The sequence below is a fragment of the Conger conger genome, chromosome 13, assembly GCF_963514075.1.
Source record: "Conger conger chromosome 13, fConCon1.1, whole genome shotgun sequence".
NCBI lineage: Eukaryota > Metazoa > Chordata > Actinopteri > Anguilliformes > Congridae > Conger > Conger conger.
The window spans coordinates 33,910,231-33,923,788 of NC_083772.1; the positions used below are offsets into that span (position 1 = coordinate 33,910,231).

Here is a 13,558-nt window from a genome sequence, read left to right on the forward strand (position 1 = left end):
CGTGAATGGGTACATTTGTCAGCACTGCCTGTTGTCTTTTCTTGTCAACTTCATAGACACTGTACACTGGCATGTCTTCCTTGACACAGGACTAGAGCAAAAACTATTCAAAACAGACCGTCCAGAACAGAGCTACTATCTACATTGGTAGGTTCCTCAGACCTAACTGATAGAAAAATGTTAAATAATTTCAGTGGCCATGATTGCTTTCCCTTTCCAAATTGATAATGATATGCACTAAAGCATTCGGAAAGCAGTTAAGCCTTTCATATCCTGAAATTATTTTTAGTTTCCAGAACAAATATGGTGACCAGACCTTCTCACAGTACGGAGGGAAAATCGTTTTTTTTTTTTTTACAGGAAAAACGTTGTGGAATTCATTGGGAAGGGGTAGGGAATGGTGGAGGGGGGGTAGGGAGGGGGGGCTGAGGCACACTTTAATTTTACCTCACAGGAAAGCCAACAGCATGACGATGGGGAGGGTGAAGATGTCACTGAGAGGTGGAGATACAGTGAAAATAAATATCTGAAAAGAAAGAAGAAAAAAAAACCTATACAAGGCACAGAATCGTCTGTAAATGGTTGAGAAACTAAACAGAACTGGTACCAGCAGTTTGAAAACCATCGAATGGTGAAGCGCTCTAAAATGATATCTGCCAACATCGACTTTGCTCTCCCGACCCCCCCGCCCCCAAACGCGCCCCCACCCGTCCCCTTCTCCTCGGTCACAAGCTTCGTCTCTTCAGCTGCACAGGTTAGACTCCGCACCCTCCCTAAAGAAGCCCTCCCCTCCCCCCTGCCCCTGCCCCACCCCAGAAACGGCCCGGTGCCTAGCAGGACACACCTGCCGGCTCACGCAGGGTTAGATGTAGTACTCCTTCTTCTCATCTGAGTTGTTCTGGCCGCCCTCAGCGTTGATGATGGCTGTGTCGGCGTCCGCTGCGTCGTCTGCCCCTTTGGCTTCATGGGTGAAGTAAGTACCTTCCGAAGGGAAAATAACATTAAACAACAACTATCAAAATTTATACAAATTCATGAAAGATTCTGAACATTAGAAGACATACTACAATGCATACACATATAACACATAGTATAAACAATGCACAATATGCACTACTATTTAGGGCATCTTTCACAAATGATCCATTTATGCAACTGAAAGTAACTCAATTGTAGGGGAGAGACATGCAAACATCTGATGTGGTGCACGTCCAGGTTTCTTAGTAACTTCAATGCATAAAACAAAAAGCTTGTGATGACATTTAATCAGACTTAAGGAGCTCAGTGCTAGCTAGCTCTTAGTCTGCTTTAATAGGTTTAATCCCAGTCGATTGTGTGTAAATACACAGTATAGTCTGCCTGCATGTACTGGATTGGAGCTGAGAACTGACCCCTGAATAATCTCTTCTCTCTCCAGGGCAGGTCCTGTCTCATGAGGACAGAGAGAAAGAGGGACTCGTCCGGGATTGCTTACGCCCCTGAGTCACAAAATGGAGCCATGATAGGCTCATCCTCTTTCAGGGTATTTTGCTCGAAGGATAACTCATTTCCAATATCCCATAAGCCTCTGCAAAATCAATCTCAGCCCATGTAATAAAGGCAATACCTTACGTCAAATGAGCCAAAATGGAACCTAGCCTCAAGCCATAAAAAAATAAATTAAAAAAAGTCACAGTTATCCATGTTGTGACAATGGACAGCAGCAAAGCAGTTTATTCAGAGGAAATAGGTTCTAGGGCACAGGCTTGGCATCAGGGAATGGCACTAAATCCAAGAGAAAATTTGGCTGACTGCTATGAAAACTGGTGAAATGAGTGTGTCTTTATTTGTATAAAGTGCACTTTCACCTGTGCATACACATATCAGCACGAGACCGCAGATTCCAGAGCCAGGGCCTGACGAAGACTTGTCAAACCCCGAAGGCAACATTTACCTTTGTGTCTCGCAAAGTACCGTCCCAAAATTATGAGCAGGCAGAGCATGGCGAAAACGACCACTGCCACAACCCCTCCGATGACCGCGTGGTCCATCTTCTGTGGTGCTCCTTCGCCTGCTCTGGAGTCTGTGAAATAAAATCGAGGTTTTTATTAGTAAAATCAAAGTGCTTATTAGGTCTGTGATCACGCATAAGTGAGGACAATGGCAGGGCAGCTATAACAAGCACTCAAAAGGACCATTCCAGACAAGTACATTTAGGAAATACAATAGAACAAATAATGCTCTAGGGAAATTGATGAGTCAGCAGGGATTTTCTGTGGTTCCTTCCCATTAAAGCAAAAATGTAGTTTTAAGGAACAATTCTAAATAATAATAATGATTTAGAAGATGATGCGTCTTGGAGCTTATGAATGCAATATAAAGGAGGCCTGTTAAACTGCCCATAAAGCAAAATGGACCTTGCTTTGAGACCCCAGTTTCATTAAAGTAACAATAACAATGTTTAAGAACAAAGAACACAGCAGTGCCACACTGTTTAAAGTTTCTCAGCTCTACACTAAATGAAAGCGCAGAGCCCAGAGAAGCAGCCAGTCTCCTTTAAACACACAGAAGTGTGCGCTGTGGCAAATCCAAAAGCCACCAATTCCAGGAATTATACAGTACATCATTTAGCAAAATCAACCATACAGTATGAAAACACCATGCTAAGTTATTCAGCTGTGTCCAGTTGGCAGTGCAATTGCCTACCTGTGAAGTTCTTCAACGCTTTTCACGAAGCACTCAATCACCAAAGTGTGACAGTCACGTATATGATAAACCTTAAACTCACCTCACACAAGCCGGGCGTTTACCCCGTATGACCCGCCTCATGCGCACGGCGCAGTGCACAACTCTGCGGCCCAAACCACAAACCATACATAACTTCCATTCCATTTACTCTCTCCTGGACTAAATAGCCCTGACCTTTCAAGACAAATATTGGAAATGTAAAAAAGGAATCTGACAGGTACCTCAATCAAGGACGGAAATGTCGAGCTGAAGATAAATTAGTAATTAAAATTAGAATGTATAATTCACCCCAGATGTCATTAACCGAGCTGAAAGGGGCTTTGTCACTGTCCGCGTGTATCCGCCTGACTATGGCCATCACCCTTAACGAGTCTCGCCATTCTGTGAACAGAACTTTCTTCTCCTTGAGAAGAGCATTATTTCAATGCAATTCCTACTAATAACTGATAATATTTCCAAATATCTTTAATTGGTGTGAAATACAACCAAGAAATATATAATTTATATAAAATATATAATTTACACCATTTCGTATTCTCCTCTATTGCATAGTCTTGCTGTACTGTGCATAGGCACCTCAAATTAATAGGTCCTCCCTAACTCCCGCCCCATTCCCCCGCCCTAAATATAAAAGCAAATAAATAAAATGTAGTTTTGCTAAATGCTCTCTGACGGGTCCATTAAAGTGATATGCAGGGCCTGCCCCACAATTTAAACACAACAGCGCACAAAACAGTAAAATATTCCTGCGTGCCTGTGATTTGTGAAGTTGTAGCTGATGGTTCTCGGGTTCGGGCTTCCCGACTGCACAGGGCCCCTGCAAATAAATCTGGCCTCTGTCTGAGCTGTCTCTAGTCACAGCTTAAGAAATACATTTTAGCCACTAGACTAAAGGAGTGGATCCAAGTCCATTTTTTAAGAGAGATTTATACCTCTGCTGGAGAAGAACAAGGCAGGGCATTAAAGCCGAAAACCCTTCTGATATTTGGAGGCGTATTGATCAAGCGCGGGGGATTCATGACAACCGAAGTTAATGGTGGCTCTGTCGAGCTGAGAGCAAGGACACTGCTTTAGTGCACGGAGCAGGTCAAACTTTCATCAATATCTCGCCAGTCCGCTCTGAAATTAAATGCTTTTCATAGGTGAAAAGGGAGATAACGAGAGAAAGATACCGGCTTTATAACATACATTTTGGGCATTTAGCACACCCTCCTATGCAGAATGACTTGCGCGGCTGATATCATCTTTTATACAATCCGTTTATACAATTAGGTATTCAGCGAGGCACCTTGCCCAAAGCACACTGGCAGAGCCTCATTCTCAGATGAGGCCCTGCCAGAAACCTGCAGCAAACCTAAACCATGGAGTGGCAAGCCTTTAAAACCTTTAAACTTAACCGTTACATGACACCGGCACTGCACAAGTAAGCAGCACCAGATTAAAGTCCCATTCCACTAAGAAAACATAGGCAAAAGGAGAAAATGGGAAATGGAGCAGAAACAGAAGGGGATGCTGTAATCCTGATATATTTCAAATTTGGCTTCTCCCACTGTAGTCTCCTGCAGTTTTTAGCGCCTAGAAACACAGGCAAGGAGCTGCCTGTAGGGCAGGGATACTCAATCTTATCCAGAAAGGGCTGTGGGTGCAGGCTTTTGCTCCAACCAAGCAGTTACACACCTGGTTCTACTAATCATTCCAATCGCTTATTTTTCTCCTCTTTTGTCTTTTACTTGCTCTTAACCCAGAAATCGTTCGAGATCTGCCATCTTTAAGGACATTCCCACCCGATAAATGTTCCTTCTAGGAGCTACAGGTAGAAGCTAAGAACTTGCTTCCTTTGCAGAAGTATTTTTTCCTAAAGTGTAACGTATGAATGATCGACCTGTGGGTCCACCTCCCCCCGTCTGATATGTCTATAACTGACATTTGAAGGAGAAAAGACATTCCATTTGCCTAATTCATGCTTTCTCGATTTGCCCGCAAGAAAAAACGAAAGAAAAGGAACAAAAGAGGAGAAGTGATTGAAAATAGCCCAATTTCCTCAGCAAAGACTAATGGTTGATTAATAGAATCAGCTGTGTAACTGCTTGGTTGGAACAAAAGCCTGCACCCACACCAGCCCTTTCTGGGAAAGATTGAGTATCACTGCTGTAGGTGACCAACAGCAGATATCTTCAGGTCAGAATACTGGCTAGGGCAATACACACACAGTGGGTGGGAGGGCCATCCCTCTTAATTCCAGCTGTCCCTCCTCATTGAGGACATTAAATCTTGGCCCAGCCTACAAAGCCACCACACAACACGCTGAAACACAACCAAATCAGTTAGTAGTCCTACCAGCTCTATTTTTTATTTCTTTCTCGATATATTCTTTTTCAAAAACTTCAGAATTCTCTTTCCACTGAGACGGATTCAATTACAGCGAGCAGAAATCCCTCGGAAGCCTAATTCGCTCTTGTCCAAGCGGCGGTAAAGATGTGCTTTAACACTCTTTCCCATTAAGATGTTAATGTGGCCTGGTGTTTGCTGGCCGGAGAATCGCTGGGATAAATTGCGAGGATAAACAGCAGCCAATGTGTCAGTGAAGCTCCCCTACCCAACCACCCCCTGCCCCAAGTATTTTCCTTTCTTCTCATTTGAGTGATTTTCACCCAGTGAGGGTGTCGCACAGAGCTGTCACCTCCTCAGGTCCTTTAATGTGTCTCCAGGAATGGACTCGGCCAAGAAAACCACTGTCACTACCTTTCTCCACAGGAGCTGCTGTCGACTTGCCACCTACAGCAGAGCCACCGACCGCAAGTTTCACATCTGCCACAGGTGACCAGTAGCAGGGGCTCCGGTGGTCCATAAAAATAACACTTATTTTGCATTGCAGTGTTGAAAGACATATTTATTTGCTGGTTCGGTGTTCGACAAGTGTGTGGGGGTAAAAGCTTGAGTACCCAGGTTAGACACTGCATTGCATTAAACATAAAAAAAACACACACAAAAAAAAACACAGGCACACGCCTGGTCTACTCATCCAAAAGCCAGATAGCATAAAAATGAAAACGAAAAAAAAACGGATGTCTGACCTAACTTATTCTGCCTGTGGACTGCTCAATATTTTACACAGCAATTTGGTATTTTTTTTATGTAGCTGCCGAAATTGTCTCATCTAAATTGAATAGAACGAGCCATTTAATTACATGTGTCGCACTGCGATTTTAGATGGGTCATTACCACAAACAGATGTTTGTGACACGATTGAAAAAAAAAGAAGAAAAAAAAAAAGAAAATCTAATGCAGGCGCACCCCAAACGCTCCTGTCCTGACATTATGTGAACCGCAATCTGAAGTTACGAGCGAATAAAGAAGATTTTGTTATTGATTTACACATTTTGCAGGGCGGTAAAATGAATTATACATGGCTACAGGGCTCTCTCACTAGCGAGCTTTACAGGGTCTCTTTCTGCCACTGTGTCGAGGTGGCTAATTAAACTGCGGGCCGCTTCCATAACACCAGCTGTGGGAATGAGAAATGGAGGCAGATGTGTCCACTGTAGCCTGACCCATACTCCCTCCTCGCACAGTCAAAAGTATTGGGACAATGACACAATTTTTTATATTTTCCCTCTGTACTCTTTTGCAGTGGAATAAAATAATGAAAACGAGATTAAAGTGAAGATGCTTAGCTGTAATTTCAGAATGCACTTTGCAAATTCAGTGATATTATTATTCCTGATGTTGCCTCCATTATCTCCAGGTAGCATTTAAGACTCACCGATTGATTTTATATAAGTTTGGCACCAGGGTCCTTACACTGATATATTTTAAAGGACGAAAATATAAAAAGAAGCGAATCAGACAAGACCCATAAACCAACAAGACAAAACAAAAAAACAAAGGAGCGCCAACCAAAGTTTACAGACGATTTAAAATGGGGCTAGCCAAATGCAGTCAGGCCCTGGTCTTCTTGTCCCACTTGCCTCCCTGTGTCTGCCTGCCAGAAGGCAGATGCTCCTGCACCCCAGGAAGTTCTCAGCCAAAATTAGCTTTAGATGGGAATGTCTGCCCAGGGAAGGCCGGAATGGCTGTCTCTGCCCAGGATGTGTGAGTGTAATGAGGGCATTGTCCCTACACTGCTGCTCTCCCTAGCCTCTCTTTTACAGCACTGACTCACTGGAAAAATCAGGAAAAGCCAACAGAAAAGTTCACCAAACCTTCATAGTCATAGAGTAGAATAACTTTTTGGGGTATTTATTTACTTATTTATCCACAATGCTCATCCTTAGTCAGAAGAACAAGGCAATTAAGCTTGTCAGCAAGAAATTGCAGTTCACTACTAGTTATTGTTAAAGTTTTGTTTATAACTCGGGGAGATGCAGGGATTCTGGTTTCAACCAGAATATTATTCTGCAAGTGCTACTACTGTTAATTACTACTACTGGTGAAGCAGGCAGATAGATCCCTGCTACAACACTACATATTAGCATTTTACAGACACTATCCCATAAACTTAGATTATTTGTACGTTCAATCACTTTACAGAGCTGTATATTTACTGAAGTAATTTAGGTTAAGTACCTTGCTCGAGGGTCCAACTGCAATGCACCACCTGGGAATTAAATCTGCATGCTTGCAGTTATAAGCCCAGTTCTCTAACCGTTATGCTGCACTGCCATCCATTCAAACACATCACTTTCATCAGTGAAATGCTCAATGGAATTCCCTTATGTGCCTCATTTTAAAGCATCACCTCAGTTGGATTTGCTTCTACAAGTACAGCATTAATTAATAGTCTACCTGAAGGCCCTCATTGGTAGGCTGACCCTAATTTGCTGCCATGTGATATATTCACACTTGAAGAGGAGAAGTATGCCCACATGAGCAGCTTTTGCAAGTGGGTGGTCCATAGACATGAAGCAAGTATTGCAGTTCAGATATACTTTGAGCAGTACCTATTTTACCCCCCAATATAGAAAGAAAACATTATTTATATATTCAGGGGAACACACACACACACACACACACACACACACACACACACACACACACAGCTGTAATTTGTGACTGCCTGAGAAGTACAGTTCAATACAAAAGTATTGCGAGAGTATCCTTGCCTTGGTTCTCTACAGCACACTCGATTTGAAATAAAACACTGAAAATTTGGTCCAAGTGCAGACTGCCAGCTTTAATTTGAGGGCATTGACATCCATATCGGGTCATCTGCGTAGAAATCCCGGCCGTTTTTATACACAGTCCATTTACGGGGGAGTGAAATTAGCATTTTTTCACACAGCGCAATGAGTCCGGCGCCCGGTCTCAGCAGAACTCCGTTCGGCATGCGAGACAGACTGTCAGAGAGAGGCGGAATGTGCGAGCGCTCAGATCAGTAGCTCCGTTGTGCGTTTTAAAACACCGTGACTCCTGTCCGCTTCAGTACGACCTGCCAACTGCCTCTGCCAGTCATAACTGCGCAACGGCACCAATAAAGCCAAGGCCCGCTGATGGAATCAGAATGCGTTAGCAGGAACAAAATCAATAGAGAGGTAGAATATCAATCCAACAGAGTGACTACATCTTTAAAGCAATAACGTAGGCCATCGATTGGGTGACACGCTCTGAATGCCTTTGATGCGGTCCATCTCCCGCCTCATTTGTGTAACCTGAGTGAAAATTCCAGCGAAATGGTTCCATTTAAGACGCGAGAGAAGGAACGCAAACTGTGTTAAAAGTACGGGACATCATATCAAATTATGATTTCATGGAGTGGAGCCATCTACTATTTTAAAGCCGTCCATTGCTCCCCCCCTGAAAGATGAAGCGGCTTACAATTACACCTCCTGTGCACCGTTTAACACATGCATCAGCAAACAAACCGTGAACATTTTTTAGAAAATACCCTCCTTTATTTTCTCCCCAAGGCCCAAATTGCTGCTTGTGCTTATTGAATGACAACTGCGCAAGGAGCACTGCGGCTGAAGCATGTGCCTCTGACTCAGTGACTATTTTCCCATCGATACCAGCAACCTGTGGGCGTCTGCTTCTTCATTTGTAGGAACTAATGCAGTAGAAGCCAACTTAAGCCCACCTTGCACCTGGTGTGATGAAGCCATTGTGTCCTGACAAAGCTGTGGCTTGTACAGTAATCAGCGAAAAGTTATCACCCTGGCCGTGAGCATACAATGTCCAATACACTGGGCCCAGCTTGAATTGTGGGTGAGTATCTCTGCCGTGCCTCACCCACAGGAAATGGAAAAATGCTTTTGCTTCAGCTGTAAAGATGACAGTAGCTCTAGCAATGCTGCTGATAGATATTTAACACTTTACAAAAAGTAAATAACTTTCTCGGGTTCAAAATTTTAATGGATGCTGAGGGCAGTGCTGTCTTAGAGGTGCAAAAGGTAAGATTTTTTTTTTTTGTGTGTTAAAACATTGTTACAAGACCATTGTAAATCCCTTCCTATCATTGAAAAAGGCTACAGACATGTTGACTCACCCTCTGGCTGTGCTTATAGTCCTTAAATTCAGGTTTCAAAACATTGTATAGCTTTACAATAATTCAAGCTTATTCGGTTCTAGTTGCCACAGCCAATGGCACGGCAATTCAACGTCAGCGCATTCACAGAGAAGGGGGAGGGATAAACAGTGCTGAGGTTTGAGGGTTGCTGCTCCAACTCCCCTCTAGAGGAATTACTTCTGTACAGCTCAACTTTGAAAGATATTTGACATTTTATATATATTTTTTCTACATATCTATGAATGTAAATATTGGAAGGACTCAGACTCAACTCCCTGGTTCCACGGTAAGCTGTTCTGGAGCACTGATGTATATTGGGGCTGTGATGTTAAGACTCTGTGCCATCTCCTTCGTACCTTGCACCCCAACACAAATGGGGAAGGGTCGGTCGTCAAGACGTCAAAGAAATCTGATAGGCAGTGCTACCACCACAGCTGCTATAAGGCCCAATCATCTTCGACACAGACAAACTAATAATATCCTCTGGTTCAGCTAAAACTTTAAAGCACAGTGGCACAGGAACACAACTCCTGGAGCTTCTGAGAGTGGTGCACTCAGACTGTCGATGCTTAAGGCCAGGTCCACCAAAAACCAGCCTGATATGCTTGAAGCAGTGAGTTAATGGAGAAGGCTCCCTGTCCATGGGATACATAGATTTTCTCAGCTAGAGAGGCAGTGACACTCCAAGGCTTCCAAGTTGGAGTTTGTTCTCTCGGTTAGAGAGCCCTTTCTCAGATGGAGGTGACAGATAATGGCCCCCATCTGTTCCACAGGATGAAAAGCGCGGAGAAGAATCAGAGAAGGTAACATTTTGATTACTGCCATCATGCACAGTGCATTCCTAACTATCGGGAGACACGTCACCTTCATGGGAACAGGGGCTGATGACGCTGGACGTTCCATTTCAATATTATTGTTGCCGCCAACAGCAGCTCTTTTCCTTGAAAGGAGAAAGTGGGGCAGCCACACCATGCCTGTAAGCATATTCCTTGGTCTTGGGCCTGTATGCTAATGGCTGATAGCTCGTATGATTAACTAGCTAGAAACTACAACCTACAATAAATTACAGGAAAAAAAAAAAAAAAAAGAAAAAAAAGTAGGGTAGAGACAGGGTTTCCATACAATTGAAGATTGTTCTAGCCATTTAGCACTGTTCCAAAACAACAGGTCTATCTGCCCGCTTGTGTGTGTCTGGGGAAACTTTCACTTCTCTAGATTCAAACGGCTATTGTATGGTATTATGGATAGAATCTTTAAATAAATGTTCTGCTCAGAGAACCAGAGGAAAAGTGACATTAGACACTGAAAAACATGCCCCTTGCCATCTTGGAACAATATGGACTGAAGAGGCAGAAACACTTGTGACATTCGATTTGCTGTTCCAGATAAGACCATTCAGGGCAGACAAGGATTGAGGAAAAACATTAGAGCACAAAGCTCAACATGGCCAGCATGACAACGTGGAGGATCAACAGAGGTATTTCTGAACATGAAGGGGGTATCTGCGCACGCATGTGCACACACATACAAACTAGCACGTACACACGCACACACGCACACTCTGAGTGTTGCTATTCCGGCTGGCTCAAATTCGGTTTCCCTGATGGAATTCATGACCATTTCTTGTACAGTTGAAGGCTGACAGAGACATCTTGTGCAGCAATCTGGCCGGATCAGAGAGCCTCATCTGGTCGCACCTGAGCCAAGCTGTGGCAAACAGACACTTTTCTGATTAAAAAATGAACAACAAACAGTTTTAACAGTGTGATGATCCAACAGAACAGTCAGAAGGACAATTTACAGCTCCAGTGTGTCCAACATCTTCCTGAGTCTATCAAAGGTAAAGTCTCAATTTTTATTCAGCTGAATTCATTATTCCTTGCCCCTTTTTTACTCTGGAAAAAAAAGGGCAGACATTGGGGTTACACTAGGCCTAGGCGCAGAAACACAACCGCCCTCTGTCTATCTTCACTTACGCAACTTGTGCATTGATTTACTCCAGCCCCCGGGCAGATCTCAGATCAGTCCTTTAAAGCCCGGAGAACGTGCTGGAGGCATGACTGTGCCTGATCTGGGAACAGCCCGGTTGCCAGCATCTCTCCGTCTCCCTCTCAAGTCCATACACTGGGTTCTGGTTGGTTTTCCTGGGAGTCATCCTGGCAGGGCCGTGAAGGAAGCCCCAAACAAACACATTCTGGCGAAGACCATGCAGAGCAGGTCTGAAACATGGATTTCATTATTTTTGACTGATTGGTGCTAAAAGAAGGGTTTAGAATTTTCTCATCTTTTCCCTTTATTGGTCTGCGCTTTGATGAGTGATGGAGATGTGTTGGTTTTGCCTCGTGTTCTGGGAGCGAGGTGGAGGTGGCCCCTGGCTACACTTTATCTCGCTCTCAAAGTCAATTACTTTTCTTCCTCAGGATAAGAAGCCTGTTGTTTTTATCACTCTGGACTTGGGCATTTTTCTGTTGCCAAGTTCTAATAACTCTCAAACGAAAGCACATGCAGCATCAGATGCTATCCCCCTGGTGGACAATTAAAATCGTATTTGTCTAGCCTATTATCATTTTTCTTCTCCCACACTCCTTCCGACGTCGCAGAGAACACTCGACTGCAGCACAACTGTTGGGCTGCCATGGTGTGAAATCCGGAGACTAATTATTGATCTGTGAATAACAGGTAATGACAAAAAATTACATCGAGAAAATATGTATTATATACACTCAAAATTCAGCATATCAATGTGTGTGTGTGTGTGTGTGTGCATGTGTGTGTATGTGCGGTGGGTGTGTGTGTGCAGGGGTGTGTGTAAGTGTGTGTATGTGTGTGTTTGTGTGTATGAGTGTGTGTGTGTTTGTGTGTAAGAGTGTGTGTGTGTGTGTGTGTGTGTGTGTGTGAATATGTTAACGTGCATACGTGTGTATGTATGTGCATGTGTATGTGTATGTGTATGGACGTGTGGGTGTGTATGTGAGCGTGTGTGTGCGTATGTGTGTATATGTGCATGCGCATGCGTGTGTGTGTGTGTGATCATGCGTGTGTGAGTGCACGTGTATGTGAGCGTGCGTACGCGTGTATGTGATAGTGCATGTGAACTCCCACTGTCTGTGGGCCCTCAGGACTGTCAGTGTGTCAGTCCCCTGTGTGGTAATGAGGAGTCAGGACACTTTCACTGTAATATATACTGATGAGGCCTAATTAGACAGCTCCACAAGAGGCCATATCAAACAGAGAGGTGCATTCACAGGAGAGCGTGTATGGCACCATTAGATGTGCCACAATTTCTCCAACTCTGTGGCGTACCGAGCTCATATGAATGTTTCATGAATGATAGGGAACATTCCGGCTTTATGTCTGTTTGGCCTTGAGATGATGTTGTGAGGAGAATGTGCCTTCGACAATCTTATAATTATTGCTCCAAACGAATTCTGTCAAGTCACAGAGGAAATTCTTAAGGTAATATCACATTAAAAAAATGTCCTGCTAACAATCCCGGATGTTACCATTTTGTCTTAACACAATTGAGCATACATTTTCTTTTTACAATTTGCCAGTTCACATGCGAAAATCACAATTCGACATGTGACTTGAAATAGAATGTTTCCCTTTTCCGCTCTCCTCGTGTAAATGGGGTTATTTTACAGTTCACCACATGTTGTGGATTCACATGTGGGTTTTGAACATGTGAAGGGTTTCAACACCTCGGGAGACAGACCTCGAGAACACACCGGAGAAAATGACTGTAATTGTTTAGGACTCAATTTTCTACACTTTACTGAGCTTGTCTGGTGTCCTGTCCTCTTGGCTCAATTGCACGAGGCAAGATCAGTCAACCACAGGACATTATTTGAATCTAAAACAATTACATAACTGGCCCAGGTCTGTTTGGGAACAGTTGGAAGTGGCATATATGAGCCAACAGGTTGCAGTCTTTGCTCTGGACTGGGTGGAATAACCAGTACTCTGGTGTATAGATGGATCTGCTGCTGTTGAATATGATTTTATAATAATGCCCTGATATACTAGGACCATTAACAGTTCAATGGCTCTCACTGTGCTGTTGGGTAGGCAGTGGAGTGATTACCCAGTTGGGCCCTGACAAAATAAAAAATGTTTTATACCAGTAGTCAGTTGGGAGGGTGTAAGAAACAGAACTTGGTTTTTACTGTATGTGATGAAGGTCATGCAAGTAATGAATGTTCCGGAATGAACCACCAGGATCTTTTAGGTGATGGTTGAGAGCTGAGTCACATCTGAGCTCTGTAAGTAAACCTCACAAAAACTATATTTTTGTCTATATTTTCAGATGCTTTTAATAATGAAAATACA

At 43.5% G+C, this 13,558-nt stretch overlaps 1 protein-coding gene across 5 annotated transcripts in view; it reads right to left on the reverse strand.

The window, feature by feature from the left end:
* Positions 1 to 13,558, reverse strand: part of LOC133108659 (cell adhesion molecule 1-like) — a 397,533-nt gene that overhangs the window by 97,215 nt on the left and 286,760 nt on the right. For 3 of the 5 annotated variants that reach the window (XR_009704685.1, XR_009704687.1, XR_009704684.1), the window contains 3 exons: positions 1,934 to 2,062; positions 845 to 981; positions 448 to 526 (listed from right to left, as the gene is read on the reverse strand). Coding sequence is in view for 1 of the 5 variants with exons in the window: in XM_061218291.1 (XP_061074275.1) it covers positions 863 to 981; positions 1,934 to 2,062 (248 nt within the window). In the remaining 4 variants the exon portion in view is untranslated. Of the gene's footprint in view, positions 1 to 376; positions 527 to 844; positions 982 to 1,933; positions 2,063 to 13,558 lie in introns of those variants that run through there. The other 2 variants (XR_009704686.1, XM_061218291.1) reach the window with 2 other exon arrangements.